This window comes from Oryzias melastigma, linkage group LG12, assembly GCF_002922805.2.
Source record: "Oryzias melastigma strain HK-1 linkage group LG12, ASM292280v2, whole genome shotgun sequence".
Taxonomy (NCBI): Eukaryota; Metazoa; Chordata; class Actinopteri; order Beloniformes; family Adrianichthyidae; genus Oryzias; species Oryzias melastigma.
In genome coordinates, this window is record NC_050523.1 from 3,388,564 (window position 1) to 3,411,118 (window position 22,555).

General features: G+C 37.1%; 1 protein-coding gene across 4 annotated transcripts in view; it reads right to left on the reverse strand.

Moving 5' to 3' along the window:
* Positions 1-6,205: 6,205 nt before the first annotated feature.
* Positions 6,206-22,555, reverse strand: part of ap3b1a (adaptor related protein complex 3 subunit beta 1a) — an 86,177-nt gene continuing 69,827 nt past the window's right edge. For all 4 annotated transcript variants that reach the window (XM_024299090.1, XM_024299089.2, XM_024299088.2 and 1 more), the window contains exons 25-27: positions 21,476-21,573; positions 20,686-20,824; positions 6,206-6,906 (exon numbers count right to left, since the gene is read on the reverse strand). In XM_024299090.1, the coding sequence (XP_024154858.1) occupies positions 6,753-6,906; positions 20,686-20,824; positions 21,476-21,573 (391 nt within the window). In that variant the 3' untranslated portion in view covers positions 6,206-6,752. The remainder of the gene's footprint in view (positions 6,907-20,685; positions 20,825-21,475; positions 21,574-22,555) is intronic.

Consider the following 22,555-nt stretch of genomic DNA (forward strand, 5'->3'; position numbering starts at 1 on the left):
CACCTTTCCGTCTTTGCTCAATAATCAATGTTCAACTCAGTTCTTCTAATTCGCTTTCTTTGGATCTTCACCAGGAAATAAGTTTGTTTTTTTGGTTCTTTTTCTGCAGCCGTCCGTCTTCCTATTATCCCACATCTGCTTGAACCACTCTCAGATTTCCGTTGAGCAGATTCCTCACCAGACTGTTCTTTGGCGTTTGCCACCGCACAAAGTTTAAATGCGAAAGCGAATGAGCGTTTTTAGCCACCCCTCCCACTGCCCCTACCAGGTAAAAAGGATTATGTCAAACCTTTTAGTTATTTTATTCAAATAACTAAATAATTAGTTATTTACTCCAGCAGATGGTGCCCTAGGCGGCTGCCTATGTCACCTAAGCCCTGAGCCAACCCTGGCTACACAACACTTAGCAACTGTGCAAGACCCTTGGGGGGGGTTAAGACTGTTAATTTAATGTTAATGTTAATGTTAATTTAATTAACATTATGATACACTTAAGAGCTCAAAAATTGATTTTACATTTTTCCCTTTAACTGCTTTCTAACTCCTGCAGGAGGATATAAGTCCTGCCTGGAAACCCCTGTGGAGTTTTGTTGTGGCAACAACCGTTCTAGCAACCACCTCCAATGAAAAGTCTATGTGAACGAGCGTTTTGGGCTTCCACGTCCAAAACTCCCACATTTATGCATCACTAAGCAAGATTTTTAGTCCGTTTTCAGGCTTTATGTACCAAACACACAGTTGTTTGTTGAAAGTTAAACAAGGTGAACTCTGACAAATCAGGGACTCTGATTTGGTTGTGACGTATTGGTTCTTTTGAAAACACAAAAGTATAAATTGATCATGCCGGAGAATAATTTAGTCCAGATGGAATTCTATGACTTTATCAGAATAGAGCTGAGAAAGAAAACGCCTGGAACCAGATTTATTGACCAGCATTCACACTAAACGGGCGTCACGTGTTTCAAAGCTCAGAGTCTTCTCCAGAGATAAACTGGTTTCTTTTCCAGAAGATTCTGTGAGTTCAAGGTCATGTTGAGTCAGAGTCACGCGACGGCACACAGGTACAATCCGTTCAGATTCCTCCCTTCCCAGCATGCCCGTCAGATGAAGAGGGGGGTGTGAACAGACAGGTTCCTCCTGGTGGGGTCAGACAGCCGTTTCCTCCACCAGCATCTCCGTCTCTCCACCTGAGAAGAGGCTGTGATGACTGTCACCGAGTGGCAGCAGAAATCAGGCTGTCACCGCCCCCCCGCAGTTCATTACAGCAGGTGCCAGCAGTGAGGAAGGGGTGTTTCACACCATCACCATGACGCCGTCACCGTAACCTCTAAAAAAAAAGATCCTTTCACACCAAAAATGGCTAATTCGCAACCATCGACTGTATATGAGAACTGGACCGAGTGAGTGTGATGTCACTCCGGCAACCCAGTTTGTTTTTTTTGCAACATGGACGCCGCCATGTTGTAACCAGACATCATCAGTAAGCAGTGATTGGCCAGATTTGGCCTAAGCCCTCGTTTCTATGGCAACCACTGTAACCACTCAGGAGTGAGGTTGTTGGAAGGCCACACCCCTACCACTTGAAAGCAGGCCAAACGAAATCTGTCAAACATTTTGAATGTTGAACATGGGGGCCAGCAGGCTCCACCTACTTTTATTGAGGCATCTGATTGGTCAGTTTATCCCTTGAATAAGCTTCTGAAGAAATATCATGAATAAAAAATGAGGATTACCGAAACAGGAAGCAGATCAAGAATGGTTATTCTGACCAGTAGAATGACTGAGTAATAGCTGTTTATTTATTTATTGAAGCCAGGGAGGGCGGAGTCACTCAGTCCAGCTCTCATATACAGTCAATGTTTGCAACATATAATTTAATCCAGGACCCTACTACATTTAGAATCACCTTGAACTGAAAAATAAGTGAAAAAATGTGTGAAATTGTAAATAAATTCTGGTATAAAGTGGTTGAAACTTAATTATGGTGACACATGGTCGACTATTTTAAATGTGTGAACAAAAATCCACACTTTAACTCAAAGTATAGTAAAAGTACAAACGTTTACTTAATTTATACTTGAATGTTTTACATTATATGAGACAATAAAGTCACAAACGGCTGAAATACTGAGTGGCTATTATTAGAAAACTTGTTTTTACCCTAATTTTAAGCCATCCTTAATCGATAAAGACGAGTCAGATTTATTCAGGCATCATATGACTTTAAACTTTTCTCTATCCACTGAACAGGTCAGAAATCTGCTCTGAAATCCTAATAGAAACGTTTACATTCCACGGTTTGCATCAAGCTTTTTTAGTGAATTCCCCAAAGCCGTGTTCACAGTAAGAAACAGCCGTTCCTCTTTCACTGCAATCATCAGCACTTTCAGTCAAGCGTGAATGCACTTCTGTTGAGTAATGACTTTTTTTCCCTGCCTTTTTATTTTCAAGTGATCAGGAGGAGAACTCAGCCGGCCTTTCTGATCCACAGCCAGCCTTCCTGTTTAATTCCTCGGATCATAATTTATTATGGAAATAAGTAACATGAGCGTTCAGCGTTTGAAGAATCTGCAAGTTTGGGTTTTAGACTTATTTAAAATGTTTTGAGAACAGCAATAGTAATAAAAAAGGTGTTTTTTTTACTTTAATTTTTTAGGGATCCGACCCGACTGGAGCCGGTTTGTCCACCTGAAGTCTGAACGTCCAGTGAGTCCAATTTTGATTGACAGTTGTGGCTCCATAAAGGAGTTGGGTCCCTAGCAACCATAAAGGTTTTTTTAGGCCTTGGGCTGATAAGTGCTAACAGGGATTTTCGTGTCTCTACCTCAAAGTAAATTTTCCAATTTCCTTAGCAACCAGTGTTGCCAAGCTGAAATCGTTCCCTTGACTACATCAAATAATCCTCTAATAAGGTCAACACGGGAATAACATTGAAGGTATAACATGTGGGAGATATTAGGGTAAAACTACAGGAAAACAAAACAGGGAAAAGTTTAAACAACTTTAAATTGCTATGGCAACATTTGGTGGGCGGAGTCAATGACTGTGCTTGGTCCACAGTGTTTGCAAATTTAGTAAATCTTTAAGGAGGGAATTTTTTTGAGAGTTTTTTGAGAATAAACAAAAATAACAATTCACATTACATTTAGTATTTATACATTTAAAAAAAATGTCACAAATTTCTTGCAGTTTTCGCTACTTTTCAAGAAGTTTTTTAAGCTCAGGACATTATTTAGCAATTAAAATAAATTGCTTCAGCATTTATTATTCCGTACGTTTTTTGACTTGTAAAGACTCAATGAAACTTTCAGCAATTTCTGCAATCTTGGAATCACAAAGTTCAGCTGGTTAAGAACATTCCTGCTTGTGCTTTTGGTATTCGTACGTTTTATGTTTTTTAAGATTTTACGCAATTTTTCAGCTAATACATTCAGAAAAAAGCCTTCACACAAGCATTATTGCAGGTAATCCAACAGTTTTAGCTTTAACTAGCACAAATGAACATTACTCTTTTGTCTTCATCTTTTGCTCATTAAAATTACATTTTATAAAAAAAAAAAAACGATTTTTTCTCAATCTATTTGGCATGTTTGTGTTTCTCTCATTTTTGTTGAGTCAGGTGTGACAGTAACTTTGTGAAGTTGTATTTTGAGCGTGCAGACAGAAAGTGTGATGTGTTTGTGTGATGGGAACAGCTGGCTGAGGGAATGAGTACAGAGGGAGAGGTGATGGATGTGAGCAGAGCTCCTGTGACAGATGAGCTAACAGGTGTCCGCCGCGGCCCTCAGAGAGACGCTATTTATGAGGCGGAAAAGACAGCCAGACGCAGAGCTCCACGCCGCGTCACGTGCAGCTGCCGAACTCCACCCGCCGCCGCACAACCTGCACTCCTTCACAGCACCCGCATCAAGACGTTAAAATGACTGCATTTCACAGCTTTATGATCTCCTGATGTTTTATCAGGCGGATGGAAACGAGGAGAGAGGCCGACGATCGACATAAAACACCTGAAAGGACGAGCAAATAATCCAGACGGTTATGGTTTCAGCAGCAGCAGAGATGGAACATAAAGATGTGAAGCTAACGTGGTTTTATGGATAATAAATGTTACTTTTTACATAAATAAAACAGTTCTGAGGGAAAAAAAACTAAAATCTACCAATTTCAGACAAAATTATTTATTTTCTGTCTTTCAAACTAACATGAAATGAAGATTAAAGTCTTTCTGAAATGATATCTATGGGAATCTCTCAGGCAAGAAGTCAGAATAACTTCAGTAACGGCTGAGGGTCTATGCGGAGAAATCAGGGTGAACTACAAAAAATACATAAAAATAAATAAAAAATAAATAAAAAATAAATTTGAGTGGAAACACGTATTTATGCTGATAACTGAACAAAGAGATAATTGATCAGTTGGAGGATCAGAAAGCCCATTTATTAAAGACGCGCTCCAATAAAAATGACGTTTTTAACATGTTCCTGTGGTATTTTCTCACAATACAGGACATTTTAAGATTAAAAAGGGATTTCTGAGCATTTCTTTTAATAAATTATTGTGAATCAGGAGCAGACGAAAAAAGGCTGTAGCTTGACTTGGATTAAATTTCAACGGCTGTGTGTTTTTTAAGCCCAAAATTGTACTTAAAAAACAGAGTAATGAGAATTTTGAGTGCAGAAGATTGAAATGAGTGTTTACATTCATTTGCCTCTAGTGCATGTGTCAAAGTCAAGGCCCGGGGGCCGGACCCGGCCCTTGATTTTAATTTATTGTTATTAATGACCCGATGTTATCTTGAGCTCATTTCTAACTTTTATCATTTTGACAAAATATATTTTTATGCAGAGTAAAATATTGAAAGTTATTTAAGGTTTAAGTTGATTTATTCTGGAATAATATTCCTGCCTTTTTATTATTCGTAATTATGTTAAAAAGTTATGGTTTTAAAGTTTTAAAAATGGTCATTCTGCTAGAGTTTTGGCTTTTTCCCATTTTTCCCAGTTTGCTATATTTTTTTAGCTACATGCTAGCTGTTTTGGCTAATTTTTTTTTAAAGTCTTTTATGGAGTGTATTTCGACAACATGCTAGCTGTTTTGGCTAACCTAAGATTTTTTTTTTTTTGCTTTTTTAGGCTAATTTGGCATTTAACTAATATTTTAGATGGCTATCAGCTTTATCGTTTTCATCCATCAGCTTCATCGTTTAAGTTTCAGCTTCATCGTTTTCATGTTTCAGCTTCACCGTTTCCATGTTTCAGCTTCAACATTTTCATGTTTCAGCTTTAACATTTTCATGTTTCAGCTTCACCGTTTTCATGTTTCAGCTTCACCGTTTCCATGTTTCAGCTTTAACATTTTCATGTTTCAGCTTCATCGTTTTCATGTTTGAGCTTCATTGTTTTCATGTTTCAGCTTCATCATTTTCCCGTTTCAGCCTCATCGTTTTCGTGTTTCAGCTTCATCGTTTTCGTCTATCAGCTTCATCGTTTTCGTGTTTCAGCTTCATCGTTTTCGTCTATCAGCTTCATCGTTTTCGTGTTTCAGCCTCATCGTTTTCGTGTTTCAGCTTCATCGTTTTGAGTTCGTCACCCCTGACCCTGACTTTACATTGGAAGTCACCACGTCAATGTACGAGTGAACGCAGCATTAACTTTAAAGCACTCAAACTTAAAATAAATATCAAAAATGAGAAAAATAAATGTAAATTTGAAATGAGGCCAAATCTAAATTCATCTCGATACTCCTACCGGAGAGAAGGTAAAATAGAGTCTTCTGATTCAGACATTAGTACTGATGACATCATCAGTAGTGAGTACACAGATGCCAGAACTCAGATAAAATGTCATTATATACTGACTGTATACTACTGTATAATGTCAAACGTCTGTTTTAGGGAGATCGCTTCTTCACTCTGATCATAAAACTGATGGAAAAAAAAGGAGAATCGCCAGAGAAACTTCGGTTTCCTCGAGTGTTTTTTCTTTTGGGTTTCTGTCAAAGTGATTTGGTTGCACATTTCATTCTTTTCTCCTTAATAAATGAAACTCTAGTGCAGAAACGTTTCTATTCGAATGATTAGATTAGATGAACAAGTAGAGAATAAATGCAGAAAAAAATGGAAAAACTTTTTCAGGAGGTGCAAATATTGAGCTTTTGCTTCGTGTCAAATGTTCTCTGGAGTCTGAAGAAAACAAACTTATTCCCATTTCCAGTTCTGATAAAGTCAAAAGTTTATTGTTCAGAAATGCATACAGTTTAAAAAGTGGGTGGAGCCTGATGTTTGTCTTTCAAACCTTAAAGATATTTTTACAAACTTTAAGAAGAATGTAAAACTTCTTCAATTTCTTTTAAAGCTTTTCAAATATTCAAAATGTATTTGTTTTTTAATTACCAGGAAAACTCAATTAGAAAACCATAAAGTTTCATGTTTTAATGGATAAACATTAGAAAATGTAAATATTTGCTCCTTTTGGGATAAACTCTATTTTAATCATATTTTTCTGTGAGTAAAGAAAAGGTGGCACACTTAAGTTGGCATTTTTTGGAAATACTTTTACTGGAGTGAACGTTTATTCCCACATTTCTTTAAATAAAAAGAAAACCAAAGAAGTTTTTGGTTTTTTTTCTGATCTTCTCAGCTCGATTCTGAAGATCTGAAACTTCAGCGGCTGATCTGAAACGTGGGAATAAAAACATGAGATCTTCCTGTTGTTCAAGCCTTATAATTACTGCAGGGGTACGGGCAGCACGCTCTACGCCTGGGCCAGGGCTCGCTTCAGGTCTCGGAGCAACATGGACGCCATGACGGTTTTGTCGGTGTTGATGGTGAGCAGGACGGCGGGCGGCTCCTTCAGGTCCAGAGACACCAGGACCAGAGCTTTGCTGCTGACCGTCCGTCCAGAAAACCTGCAGAAGAAGAGTTTCTGTCAGAACGGAACCGGAAACTTCTCTGGGTTCAGGGTTCAAGTCTGATGCTGGTTTCTGGGGAAGAAAATGAACCAAATGTGCTTCACTTCTTTAAAGGTTCCTGTTAAAAACACGTTTGATTCAAATAAAATGAGATTTTCTTTCCAATATTCTCTAATATTTTTGAAATGATAATTAAAGTCTTTTTAAAGAAGCTTCATCCATTTGTTTGAAACTAATTAAGTCATGGAAGTTCCAGAAAAAACATGTTTTAGATTTAAGTTTTTTCAGGTTTTACAATATATACATAAATTCAAGATTTGATATATTTTTTGGAAAATTTGTATTTAAAAAATTATTTTTGGTAGAAACAAAAAAAAAACATTTAAGTTGATCTTTAAATAAATGTATGAGAAAGTGGAACTTCATGAGAAAATGATTTCAAACACATTTTTAAATAATTGTGCAAAACAAATATTGTAATTTAAAAAAATAGATCTTATAGGAATTCAACTTTTTTTTAAATGTAGAGACAAAATACTACCTTTATACTACCTTTATTACCAAAATGCTAACTTATATGTTTAAATATTTCAATTTTATTAGACTTTAATGTAGGAAAACTTAAGATTTGTGGTAAAAATATATATAAAAAATATAAAATATAGAAAAATTCAAATATAAGGAAAAGAAGAAAGTAGAAGTCAAAATCATCACCTGGATAAATAACAAAGTCTCAGATATTAAATAGCAGAAATTTGATTAACAAAGAGATTTTTCAGGAATTCTTTGTTCTCAAACACAAAATAAATGTACATTTATGATGTTTTATTACATTAAAGATGAGGACACAAAATGTTCTGAGACAACCAGCGGGGAACAACATTAAAACATCTGAGAGGATGGAGAATTTATTCAGATTTTTATGCTGCAATGCACAAAACATTAGTTTCTGTCTTTTACAATGAAGTTTAATGTCATTTTGAAATTATTTTAATACAAATCTCTTTGGCAAAAAGTTAGAAACTTCAATATTTGAAGAAGGTTTAGAGTTTTCCATCAGAAACCCTAAAATGTGTGTTGCAAATCAAAAAATATTCAGGTTTACATTAGAAAAAACTAAAATTTAAACTAAAATCTTTGCTAAAAATAAAAAAAGGTTCATTGTTTTACATAAGGAATACCATTAAAATTTCTGTTAAAAAATTAAAAATTATTCAAAATTTTACTTTGAAAAAACAAAAGTAAAGATTGAGTTTTACATTAGAAAAAACTAAAATGTGTGTTTGAAAAATAAGATTTAGAGTTTCACACTACAAAATTTGTGTTGAAAACTGAAAATGATTCAAATTTTTTGTTTTGAAAAAAAGAAAAATTGTGTTAAAAAATTAGTGTTTTACATTAGAAAAAAATGTGTAAAAAAGGAGAAAAGATTCAGTTTGACATTAGAAAAAACTAAAATTAAACTAAATTTGTGCTAAAAATGAAAAAAGGTACAGTGTTATACATTAGAAATGCAGACATTTGTGTGGAAAACTGGAAAATATTATGGGAGTATACTTTTTAGAAAATTTAGGAAAACAAAAATATGTGCATGAGAAGATTTGAAGTCCAGATCTGGATTAATAAGAAGTTTCTCAAATCAGGATTATCTTTAAGTAAATGAAAAACCAGATTATTAATCTGGAAAAAAAAATAAAACAGTTTTAAACTCCAAAGTACACATAATAACCTTAAAAGTAAAACTGAAAATTAAAACACAAAGTGTAAATTTGAAAATTTCAAAGTAAAGATTTTTTTTTTTTTTTTAACAGCTGCTTTTGCTTTTTCGTTTCTACGTCTCTTTTGCTTTCAGTCCTCAGTTTAAAGTTTCAATTTTGGAGATGACCATATTTTCATGAGGGGGCGGAGCTTTGTGCCCATTGGCTACTGGAGCATGATTGACATCGAGTCGTGAACGGCGTAAAACAATGTTTTCTGTGTTCTGTATTCCCCAGTGTGTCCAGACGCTCTTCCAGAAGTTGCTACATCACTTCCGTCAATCATGGACCAGCAGCCAATGGGCTCAAAGCCCCGCCCCCACGTAAAATCAGGCTAAACTCCAAAAACTTCTACAACTACAAACTGAGAACTGAAAACAAAATGGAAGAAAAACTTAAAACAAACGTTGAAAATATAAGTTTATACATTATACATTAGAAGTTTCAAATTTATAATAAAAAATAAATTTACAATCTAATTTTGATTCACTTTAACCCTTTAAGGGCGAACGTGTCGCCCCAGACACATTTGGACACGTGCTCTTTGAATTACCGTAACTCCTGAACCGTTTGCTCTATTTTAAAAATTTCAACAGTTTCTGAAAGCTGAGACATTGCGCTTTCTCGTGAATATCGGTTCATTACGGTAATTCTACCCAGAAGCCCGCGGGGGGCTCCGTTGTTTACCGGTGAGACAGACGGAGCGGAGGAGAGATGCAGAGACCGGAGCGGTCGAAGAGAGTTTTTATAACGGCGAAAAAAATAAGTTAAATGTCTGAAAGACGACCATCGTGGGGAATATAACCTTCATGGAGGTTCAGAGAAGACCTTGGGACCGAAGGAGCAACAATAAGGAGTCATTTTTTGCGAGAAAAGGTAACATTTGTGGAGCTGCATTTCCGTGTTTTTTCCTGAAGGAATCAAGCAGTTGCTAGCTAGTTTTTACTCTGAAACACAAACTGTGTGAGAGAAATGACATTCAGATGTCAGTTAGATTATTTTTTTACTCATATATTATAAGTAATCTTATAAAATAGGCATATATTTATGTTTGTTCAGGAAGTAAATATCATAATAAATAAAAACAATGTTTCTTCAAGTGTCCTGTGGGCTGCAGCTGATGATGCTGGAGGACCAAAGATGAGAAAACGTGAGGATGCTGGAGGTTCTGGTGATCTGGTCAGAGATCAAAGCTGCTCATCACATCAACAACAGTGGAAGAGATTCAGAACCATCTGATGGAGATCCTCATCCACTGAGATTCAACCCCAGACGGATCCCAGGTGTCCAACCATCTCTAAGTACAGAAAACCATCACCAGGTGAAATCTTTTCCCACTGATGCTGCAAACTTTGCACCAAGAGCACTTCCTGGAAGTTTGGGACTTTGGACTGTCACTGGCAGCATCACCAAGACCTTTGAGGAGCCAAAGAGGACAGATCTCCACTGTGTCACCAAAAACGCCTGTAGATATTTGGCATTTTATGCCCTGTTTTTTGCACATTTAGAGGGAAATATACAAAAATGTTGTTGTAAATTGCTTGACATTGAATAAAATTAATCTTTTAACAAACAAAATCTGTTCTTCATGTACATTTGCACTGTTTTTCTCACTAAAAAATCTAAAAATCACATTTCGATTTTGTGTTTTTTTACTTTTTAAATTGGTCTAACACTATTTTAGAATTAAAAAAAAATGTAAAATGATTATTTATATTGAAAATTCAATGTCTTCTGGAAAAAGGGGCAAAAGCACACATTTGTAGGACATTCTCTGACCCTTTCAGAGTCAAAATTAGCAGAAAAGTCCAGGCGGACATTTTGAGGCTTAGGCCTTAAAGGGTTAAGATGATCCAGATTTGACCTCATGACCTTCACAAACATTAAATATGAAGAATTTAATAGAAAAAATGTTTTTTTCAGGAATTTGTTTTCAAAAACAAAGAAATAAAGCTGGAAAATGAGTTTTTAAATTGATTTAAATGTAAAATAAACAATGGTTTCTCCATTTGTTTTGGTCACCGTGATTCAATGATTCCTTTCACGTTTTCTTTTAAATATAAAATAAATGAAACAGTTCAAATGTAAAAATGTCTTCATTGATAAAAACCCGATAAAAGTGAAGAGACTCATAATCCACTGGCGGGACATTCCCCGACACCTCATCTTGTAATTACCCTGAATTAGCGACGGAGGGAAACCGCCGTGACAGGAAACCTGCGGCGTGAAGCCGCAGACAGTCCATTATCCTGCAGAGCGGGGAGCCATCGGGGGGCGGACACGCCCACTCCAGCCGCTTTTATGGACTGCCACAGTCCATGAGAGCGAGCGTGGGGGTCCTGGGACCAGCGCCGGTCCCACCCGCTCCCTGTGGACCACCAGTCCCCCCGTTTCCCTGGAAACCGTCCGCGCAGACTGGAGGCAAATTTGGGGCGCACATGGTCCCCATTGAGAGCGCTAACAAGAGGCGGACAGAGGCTACGACCCAGTGTGACCCCCCCTCTCTCGTTCCACCCCCCCTCCAGCCATCTGCCTGCATTTAGCATGACATCCCCGCAACAAAGCCCCCCCGCCACTGCAGGCCGGCCGACCAGCCGGACGCCGCTGCAGAGGCCTGTGGCGGCGTGCCGTACTCGTCCACCAATTAGCACGAGGGGGGGGGACACATCGTGTCTGTCGGCGTCTCTGGGGAGTTTCTAAATTACCATCAACAGAGAGGAGGGAGTTTATCAGGGAGGAAGAGAGAGTCCTCCTCGGGCTTAATTAAAATATTAGCCACTTCAGCAGGAAACCGCCGCCGCCGCCACGCCGAAGAGATGAATTCCTTACAGACATAAAACAAACTTCTGCCTTTAAGAAACATTTTTAGTGACTTTAATGATAATTTGTGACCATAAAACCCCCCTTACCCGCCTGAGGTGTCGTGTACCCCCTGAGGCTCCGCTAATGGATTTAGGATATAAATCTATCATTTAAGCGGCGGTTAACACCACCCTGAGGCTCCTCGCTCCTCTCTGGAGACCTTAGCTTCTCCTGAGCCACCAGGAGCTGATACGCAATGACAAAACCGGGCCTGACGCGGGTCACCGGTGCCGGGCGCTCCGCACTTATGCAGAGAAGTCAAACCTCCGTCGGCTCTCCAATAATCCCCGATTGTCCTCAGTGGGAGAACGTCTGCGTTCCATCTGCCTCCAAACTGGCAGGAGGTTCACCTCTACGTCCACGTCAGTGAGGGAGACCTCCAACACCTGAAGACGCTGCACCACAGCAGCTACCCGAATTCACTCCCTCACCCCTACAAGACCAGATAGTGATGTAGACGCGACTTTTTTTTATTTTAAACGACAAATATGACAAAAAAAAAAAAAAAACGAACATTTTCATTTTTGAAATGAAATCATCTATATTAAGGTCAGGAATCAATGAAAAAAAAAAGCAGAATTAATCGCAAATCTGTAAAAAATAAATCGTAATTAATCTGCATTGATTTTTTTCTTTTTTTTCTTAGTTACAGTTTTTGTCACTTATTATCTAAATATATAAAATCTTATATATAGTGAATATATAAAATCATAATATGAAATCACACGCAAAACTGTACATTTAGAACATTTATTTTGAACTCCTTAGAGGCTAAAACTCAGTTTTTGTCTATATTTGAATTTTCTGCATTTTCATTTAAGAGACTACCTGCTTATTTTTAATCAGCACAACTTCCCCTACGTACCACTACCTTTATTTTGACACTTTTCCATGTTATATGCACACACTAGATATACCTTTATGCAAAAACAGAAAATTCCATCTGGAAAAATAGGATTAATTTTGTTGTAGAAACCCCCAGAATGTTTAGCAAACTGTTTTTACAACACAGAAATAAAAGTTTTAGGTGTAATTTTTATAAAAACAACAAAAATACATTTTTTCTCCTTCACAATATACTGGAATTATCGTGTTAACGGTTGCTGACGCCTCAGGTGTTAAAGGGTTAACACCAAATATGACGCCACAGATTTTCCTGAGTAAAAACCAAATAAATATGAACATTTTACAAAGACTTTATATGAATGTTCCAATGATGAAAACTTGGATGATTCATACAAAAAATACTAGTATTTTCCAGAGTATAAGTCGCAGGTTTTTTCAGTTTAACCAGGGGTGCGACTTATATTCAGGAGCGACTTATTTGTATTTTATTTATTGTTTTTGACATCAAAAGGCTCATATATTTGTTATTTTTTTAGCAAACACCAGTTGTCTTTTAGCAGTTGTTTCCAATAACAATCCTCACAGGGCGCTGTATCTGACATATTTGCTACTGACAGCAGCAGAAGAAGTGTTGTCCAAAACAAACAAGGATGAGAATCTGAGTTTTTCCCTCTTTAACGTTGATATTTTTCTCATACAGATCAATAGATTAGTATTCTTGTATTTATTTTTTTAGAAACGCTGGACTTGGCAGATTTGCTCTGACACGTCACACTCTTATCCTAAAAGTTTGACTTATACCCCAGAAAATACGGTGATGCTTTTTTTATCACATGAAAAAACGTACAAACACACTGCATTGTGGTCTGTCTTCACATGTTGAGTTAGCTTTGAAATTTTCTAGATTTTGTAGATTCAGACACCTTAAAAAAACGACATATAGTGCACCAAGTGGTGATTGAATTTCGACATGAGCTCACGACTTTTGTTTATACATTTTAAACGGCCAATATGATGTCACCCGTTAGCCAAAGCAACAAAATAACAAATATGAACATTTTACAAAGACTATCTATGAATCTTAAGTGTTCTGATGATGAAAACTTGGATCATTTATTAAAAAAATATCTATATTAACATACTTTTTTAAATGACAAATCATGTGAATGCAATGCATTGTGGTCTATATTTGCCAATCTAGTGAGAATTTCGCAGAGACTTCTGGGAAATGTCTAGGATACTGGTAGTGCTGGGTGATATGACGATACATATCAAGTGGTTGATAGAAAAGTGTCTATTTCTCTTCTATTGTTTGTTTAGTTTTATTGCTGAACTTTTGTGAAAAACTTGAAACTGTCATTTGTGACAAATCCGCTACACGTTACTTGAAAAAAAATGTCAGAGATAAGTAAACAACTACATTTTTGTCAATTTTTTTCAGAGAATAATTGAAAATAATACTTTATTGTGCTATATTGTTATTGTGATATAAAATCATCTATATTGTGATTTACAGCTTTTTCCTATATCGCCCAGCACTAGGTACTGGATTTTTAAAATGTCAGAATTTCCTACCTAATTTTGTTTTATATACCCTTAAAATTGCTGGTTTTGTTTCTTTTTATTGTGGCTGATTATTCTTGTTTTTATACTTTTTAAACTGTGGTTGTATTTTATGTTTTCTTTATTGTGAAACACTTTGTGACCCATGTCTGAGAAAGGTGCTTTATAAATGAACTTTAATTACTATCTACTAAAAAACAATCTAGTGCAGGGTATTTAAAAAGCAAATCTGCCACCAGGCTCACAACTTATTTTGTCTTTTAAACGATTAAACATGACGTCACTGGTTTCACAAAGTAAAACCTTTTAAATAGGAGCATTTTACTAAGACTTAATGAATCCATTCAGTTCTAATGATGAAAACTTTGATGTTTATGGAAAAAAAAAATAATTTAATTATTTATTTTCAAGGAAAATTGCTCAAAGCAATGCATTGTGGTCTATATTAGCCATATTATTGGGCTTCGATGCACACTGTTTTTTTGCAAAGACTTCTGGGTAATTTCTATGGTGCTGGATTTTGTGTCTGGATTCCTTCACGACTCACTATTTAGTACAGTTTTGCCATTTGAATTGAATGCTCTAGAAATTTCCCACAAGCCTTTGCAAAAAACCAGTGTGCATCGATGCTCACTACGTAGGCCAACATAGACCACGATGCATTGCGTTTGAAAAATTCTTGCAGAAAAAAAGTATTTTAAATGTAATTTTTTAATAAACCGTCGAGGTTTTCATCGGAAAACAGTGGAGTCATAACTAGATTTTCATTTTTTGAAATCAATGATGTCATACTTGCCATAAAAAAATGTAAAAATAAAATGAGTACGGTGTCCGAATGTCTTAAAATAGTTCTGGATGAGGGAATTTAGACATACCTGTAGAGTCAGACAGCACCATGAAACAGTAAACGCACGTTCTGATTGTGAAAACATACTTTTTTTGTGCTTGAACGCAATGCATTGTGGTCTATATTCGAATTCATGTACACTAGTTATTTGCAGAGAAATTTCCAAGGTTATGAGTTTGGAAATGTAGATTCAGACACCCCAAAAAAGGCCAATATAGTGCACTAAGCAGTGAGGGAATTCAGACACAGTGCAGCGCCGCTTCTGGTCCAGGTGGACGGGAGGACGAGTCCTTGGTGGGGGCGGGTCAGCGGGGCCAGAACCCAGGCAGATGGCCGACGGCATTAACCCAAATTAGAAGCAGGAACAGAATGAATCGAAGAAAAGATGAGACGAAGACGGACTTGAACACGCAACCTTTTGCAGCGGCTGAGGAGGGCGTCCGCCGAAGCCGTGGATGCAGACCAGCATTTCATTATCTGCAGACTGAATGATTAAACTCAGAGCCAGCGGAGGAGAAGAGAGGAAAATTCTGCCTTTACAGAAACATAATCTAATTACAATCTGGTGGAGAAGAGACAGAATTTTTGCTTATAAATCAACGAGTTTGTTTTTTTGAAGGGGGGGGGTGAGGCCCTAACCAGAAAGCCTGGCAGTGCGTGCAGAATCCGATCAAATTTGCTTTCAAACGGACTGAAAAATAGAGCACATTTATTCTATTCCGCCTGTTTAGACATAAACAAGAACAGCGTTTTCTACATTTGCTTTCCTGCTTGATTTATTGCCATCCTCCTTTCCAGCAATCAATTTCTGTGTTTCAGTGGCACAACAACCCCCCCTCCCTGTGCAGCACCCCTCCAACTTCAGGGGCTGCTTGGGAAAAGCAGTGCTGCACCCTGCTGGCGGCAGCAGGAATAGCAGAGGAGGCGGTTTGACTCCATTTGGGTTTCGGTGATAAACCGTGGGGGTCTGGTTGAAGCTGGGGAGCGTCCCCACGCTGGGGAGGGATGGAGGTGACATCACCTTTAACGCGGAGTGACCACCACAATCAGCACTCAGTGGGTGTATCCGATGTGATCGATTACTTCTGTTGTCTGTACGGCTCGGATTCATCGCAGAAGAACGACGAAAGCGAGAGAGGCAGGAACTCTACAAAATAAAAGCACGGAAACTTCTTACTGAAGTTTTGCTGAAAAAAAGTCTTCTTAGAACATTTTATTTGGAGGGAGAGAAGAATTCAAACAGTTTTATTATTTATATTAATACTAAAATACTATTTAAGCTTAAAATGTTTTTAAAAGTGTAGAAATTCTTCAAAAATCCGAGGGGCGGGCATACATGTTACAGGGGCAAAACAAATCATTTGAGGGGCTTCAGATTGTATTTAAAAATAGTGTTTTTGTTATTTTTGCAATTCTTACATAAGCATGTATTGATGATTTCTTCATCTTTAATCAAAAATGATTTTAATATTGACATAAAAATTGGGGTACAAAGCTTTTTGCTGGGCATTGACAGTCCCATCAGAACTGAACCATTGACTTATATAGAGATGGACAAAGAACCTGGTTCCAACCCGATGAAGTCAGTTCAGTTGCCATTTTTCTGTTGGAACCAGATGTCAGTATTGCTATGGCAACTACTCTCTAATCAGGAGTGAGCTCGTTGAAAAGCCACACCCCTTCCACTGAAAGGAGGCTCGAAATGTTTTGAACGTTCATGCTTTTATTAAGGCACCTGATTGGCCAGTTTACCAGCGGGTACTTCCTATTTGGAACAGGAGGGGGGAGGGGATGATGTGTCCAGATTATCCCCTCCCCCCTTACCTTCCAAACAGGAAGTACCTGCTGGTCCCAGAAAGCCAAACTCCCATAAACAGCTGTTACTCGGTCATTCTATTGGTTAGAATAACCGTTCTTGCTCTACTATCTCTTTTTACCATGTTCTTGATAATTCTAAATTTTTTTCACGATATATTTTCTTCATCACAAGTTATTCAAGTCATAAACTGACCAATCAGATGCCTCATTAAAAGCATGTGGTTTCCCACTTCAAAATGTTTGATTAACAGATTATCCCAAGATGGCGTTAAGTGGAAGGGGTGTGGCTTTCCAACAAGCTCACTACAGATTACCGTGAGTGGTTGCCATGGAAATATTTACTCGGACCAATCACTGCGTACTAATATTGTCTGGTTCCAACATGGTGACGTCCACATTGTGGTAAAATGGTCACTGAATTGAGTTAATTAGGTTGGAACCAGAAGTAAGACATTTTCTATGTGTGCTTTGTCCATCTCTATATACTGTCGACGTGGCTGGGAGGCAGCTGTGGCCCCGCCCCTTTCAGAAACCATCATGATATTTGTAGTTCTGCTGTAAATAACAAACATCTACAAACTGCAGATTTTCTGTTTGTCAAAAATAAACTGCATCCACTGCTGTCTGGTTTGAGACAAGAAACATTTCATCCGTTTTTCGTCACAATTCTCCAACGTTTCAATCATAGGAGAAATGATGTAGTAACTCCTCAGCCTCTTAAGTGGTGCTGGGGTAGAGCGGTCAGCCTCTGACTTTTGATCAGTAGCTGCATCAATAATCTCAGCTTTTTCTAGCATCCAGTTTTCTGATCCAACACGATTTGAATAAAGAAGAAATACACAGTTCTAATCGTAAATTCTTTTATCCAGGTCCTCTACTAAAAGAAAAATGCTACAAGAACATGTTAAAAACACAAAAAAAACACAATTTTATTTGGAATGGGTCTTTAACTTTAGAACTGGTGTTGTGAAAATTACCATTTGACTTGAATGGGAGAAAATATCACAGTCTCACGTTAAGATATTCTAATTTAGTGTATTTGAGTCTTTTTTTGTTTGTACAAAAATGGCTCAAAACCACCAAAAACCAAAAAAAAACTGAATGAAAAATAACTACTTAGGCTCCTAAACAAATGGTTGAAACTGTTGGAACCATTTTTCTGCATACTTGCCTTAAAACAAACAAGTATGCAAACAAATCTATACAGCCTCGTAAAAAAGCTTTTATCTCACATCTGTAGCTCAAACTTTTACATTTATAGCCATAAATATTATTTTATATAAATTTATAACAAAAACATTGTTTGAACTAAATGATAATCAATGAAAAATTACAAGCAGATTGTAGTTTCAGGTAATCACAGTTGCATTTGTGGATATTACCTGAATTTTGCCTGCTTTATTATTTATTTATTTTTACAGCACATTGTGTTCTGTGTTCTGATTGGCTGTTGACCTTGTCAATCAACCTGTGCCTCGTCTCCTGCTACAGAATAGGTTCTAGTTGGACAAATGTAGATGCATTTTTCATCGTGATCGGATCTTTGTTTTTATCCTATAAAACTACTTATTTTTCTACAAAGGTTTGAACTTTAAGAGTTTAAACAAAAAAAAATTCTATACAAGAAAGGTGTTTAAAGTGTGTAGTGAGGAGCTTTACTGTCTTAAAACAGCTAGAAATATTTTTAAAAATAAATACATTTATATTTAGCAGATTTATTTAATTACAGGCTATTTTTTATGAATGAAAAATGAGAAAACCGCGTATTTGAACATCCTCCTCCGTCCAGTTTTGGATATATCTAATTGTTTCTGATCATATTCAGGACTATAAGGCTTTTTGTTTTGAAGGCGGTTGGTTTAATATCGAGCCAAAACAAAAACAGAGATTAATAGCATCGAGTCGTTTGAACAGCTGGTTATTCTGAACAAAGTATGGGCTTATTGGATGCAGGCCTCTCCCACCAGCAAACATCGATTTCCACTCGCTCCTTCAAGCAAACGTCTCTCTGCTGTTTCCTTACACTTTTTCACCGATTCTGCCTTTTTTCTTGTTGCATTGTGTTCTTCTCTTTTAGCTCAACTCTACAAAAACAAATAATCAAATGTCCACGTTACAAAGACCGGTAAGAGGCCAGGAGCAGAGGGATGCAGAGGCAGACAAAGAGGCTGACGGAGAGACAGATGGAGGTGTGGAGGGGAAGAGAAAGAGAGGCCAAGCAGGAAACAGAGGGAGAGCGAGAGGTGTAATTATCCATCAGGTGTTCGGGTGTGCGTGACAGAGGAGGAAGCTCATTAGCACACTCTGTGTACACCAATTACACAGGCAGGCTTCTCAGGGCATTCCCCTGGCATGTCTGTGACGCCGGCGGAGACACACAGACACTTCCACTGCACAGGAACACAACTCAACAACAACTTCACACAAGCGGCTGGTTGGAGAAGGCTCACAAACAACGGTGTGGAGACCCGACGGCAGCATCCACGATTCCAGTTTTCAACACAAAAACGTACAATGAGAGCAAAAATCAAGATATCTGTGGTCTATGGCAAGCCGATCGGGCCAAAATGACGTGGATTGAGAACTTTCATTGATTTTAACTGCCAACACTAAGTGTCTAAAAAAGGCAAAACTAAATCAAACTTCCCTTTTCAAGGTAAAAACTACAGATGATTTGATATCACTTTTTTTTAGTTCAATCATTTATTAATTTTTAATATCTATTAATAATGACACTGTAGGGGAACTATTTTCTAAACACAAAGGGTGCAAGAGAAAATCTGTCTTTTTTTTTTTTTATAAAAAAACAATCTTTAGAAGGATTTTAACCAGATAAACCCCGAAGCATATTAAAATTAAATGATAAAATCTACTAAAATTAGCTGAAATTAAAATATAACTTAGAAAAGTGTTTTCTTTGCATTAAAAAGACAAGAAGAAAGAAGATTAGCATTTCAACTATGCCATGCTAGCAGCAAACTGGCTTGCTATTCTCATCAATAATATTGGAGGCGGAGCCTCTTTCACTCTTGATGAAGTGACACTAGTTTGACTGAACCAACAGATTGAACCATCTAATTCAGTCATTTTTTTATAGAAATGCAACAGGGTGGCTGTGGTGCAGCAATAAGGCGGTCGACCCTTCATCAGAAGATTGCAGGTTTGATTCCCAGCCTTATGTCAAGTATCTTTGGGCGATGTATGTGTATGGGTGAATTGGATCTCGACTGTAAAGCAATTTGGGTCTTCAAGGAAGGTAGAAAAGCGCAATATACTGTAAGTATATCCACAAAATGTAAAATATTTATGTTGGTGTTAATCTTTGTAACATCTTAGGGATCAAACAGCCAATAAAAAAATAAAAATAGCAGAGAATAACCGCATACATTCTTGAGGCCTCACTTAATGTCATGAACATGCACTGTCCCAATAAAAAATGTACAATTTAGCAAACGCTTTTGACTAAAATGAGCTTTTATTTCACTGAAAGGGTAAATGTTGCATTTAATACAAATATTTAAATCAAGTATTAAACCACACAGCCAGGAACTATAATACTGCCACCATCGTGTTCAATGCTTATCCTTGAAAGTTACATTTTAGACAGAAAAGGTCATATTTTCTGTCCAGGTCGTCTCAAGGAATTTCAGATAAAATAATAAATATTCTATATTAATTCATAATTGCTTATGTTTATTGATTGCATTAAGAGCAGTTTATTTAACGGTTTTGTGGACTTGATTCTGTCAAACGTGTGAGAAGGGAAATTAGCCTAGATAAGATTATACATGGCAGCTACTGATATTTGTGTTTAAACAGAAATACAAACACATTTTAGTTTATTTTCTTCATTCAAATTGATGCTAAAATGTTGAACTTTTGGATTCATATATTTTCCTGTTTCTGTTCTATTGAACATCCTCATTAGCAGCTCACTTTTCCATGTACTTCCGCTCTTTTTAAATATATCAATAAAGCTACATATCTCTATATTTAATCAAAATCCTTTTAAAACATTTCAAATCTAAAAACTGTGCGGTTGCTGGTTAGAAAAATACATCTGATTATGGACGAATCGATCACCTGAGCATGCTGTCCTGGCTGGATGAAACCACTCCTACGTTGGCTACAGACAGCACCTGCTTGCTGACGGCCTGGCGGGGGGTGTTAGCTGTTGCCATGGCGACGGTTGCCGAGGTTTCATTCATGCCCTGGAGATTTCCTGAGATGCACAATAAGATAGAACAGAACAAAGTTGAACAATAAGAAGCAAAAGCAGCAGCGAGTTCATGTAAATATGAAGTAATATATGTAAGTATGAAAAAGCCTCTAAAGCGTTTCTGTGGGATAAAGAGGTGTCTTTCTGTAGGACATAGTTTCTGCAGAGCAGCAGGAGGATATTAGGCACTTGAGTTTTGTGAGAGCTCTCTGTTCACACACTCTCCCGTCAACAAAAATGGGGTTTGGAGCCAGATGCAGCTCGGACGAGGAACATTAAGACATACATCATGGATCTAGTTGTCTACAATGGATCAGAATGGGGCGGAGCAAGAAGGTTGTGGCCCCGCCCACTGTGTTTTCTTCATCACAATTAAGCTCGTTCTCAAACGGCATGTTTTCGTCTGCACAGTGAGCGTTTAGATCAACAAATCGTTAAAATAATTTTTTGAAAATTTTCTTTAGTTGATTTTACTTCGTAAGAAATTAAAAAAGTATTTTATTTCTGACATATAAAACAATAAACATCAACTAAGGATGAATAAAATATATTTTTAGTATGTGAATAGAATAAAAATAAAAACTAGAGCTTAAAAGGCTGCATGTTTATCCTGGGCTGTGACAAGAATGTCCCTGAAACAAACCACATCCTCACTTTGCTCTTTGCTGAAGTCGGCTTCTGACATGGAGAAGGGCATCAGCAGCTCTCCCACGGCGGGCTGGATCGACACGCTGAACTGGTCCTCCTTGGTACTGAGACGAAAAACGAACCATTTAAGGACACTATAGGTGGACTAAACTCAGAAACTTCCTGCACACATATTTATTTACATAAATAGTAAAGAAAAAAAAAGACAATTAGCTTAAACTTTATTCAGCTCATTCACAAACAGTTGACAGACGTTAATTTTGAGCTTCATTTATCACAGAAAATCTATTTATTGTCAGAAAGCTCAACCAGAATTAAAGATACGTTAAGTTAAAATCCACTGGATTATGAAGCTGATTTTCTATTTCTGAACAAATTCAATGATTTCAATTATTCTTCATGGTTTTGATACATGGTAGATGTCACTTAATTAGATGTAATTTATTTTTTGTTGGTTATATTTAAGAATTTGTGGCTGAAATCCACCAGGGATCCACATAAATAAGATAATTTTGAAAAGAAAAAAAGGCTCTGCACTGTTGCATTTCAGTAAATATCTGCTTTTGTCCACCTCAGGGTTTCCTGGAATTACATTAATTATGTAAACAGCTAAAGAATGTTAACGCGGTATGTTCTGAGGATAGACTGAGGCGTTGTTCTCAAGTTCGCCTCTAGAGGGCGTGGTCATTTTTTGAGTACTAAAATGAAAACGAAAGTAAACAGAGAAGAAAAACTACAAAGTTTCAGAGCAATTTGGTTTTATAAGCTCAGATCCATGAGAGCAGTGAGCCAATTTTCTGTTTTTGAGGAGGATAAATCTCATTTTCTGTTAAATTTATAAGTGAATCTCGTTTTTTTTTTAAACATTATTCATTGCTAGATTTAGCTTGTTGCTATAACGCAGAATCATAAATAGTATTGCATTTGGTTTATTCACTATATTGCTTGATTTCTTTATTCTATTGTAGAATGTCATGCATCAAACCACTCCCTCTCAGAGAGAAACGTTCATAGAGAAGAGCTGCCGTACATTTTCCTGCAATTAAAAAGGAAAAAGAAAAGTCCCCATCTGGACTGTCGTTCTTG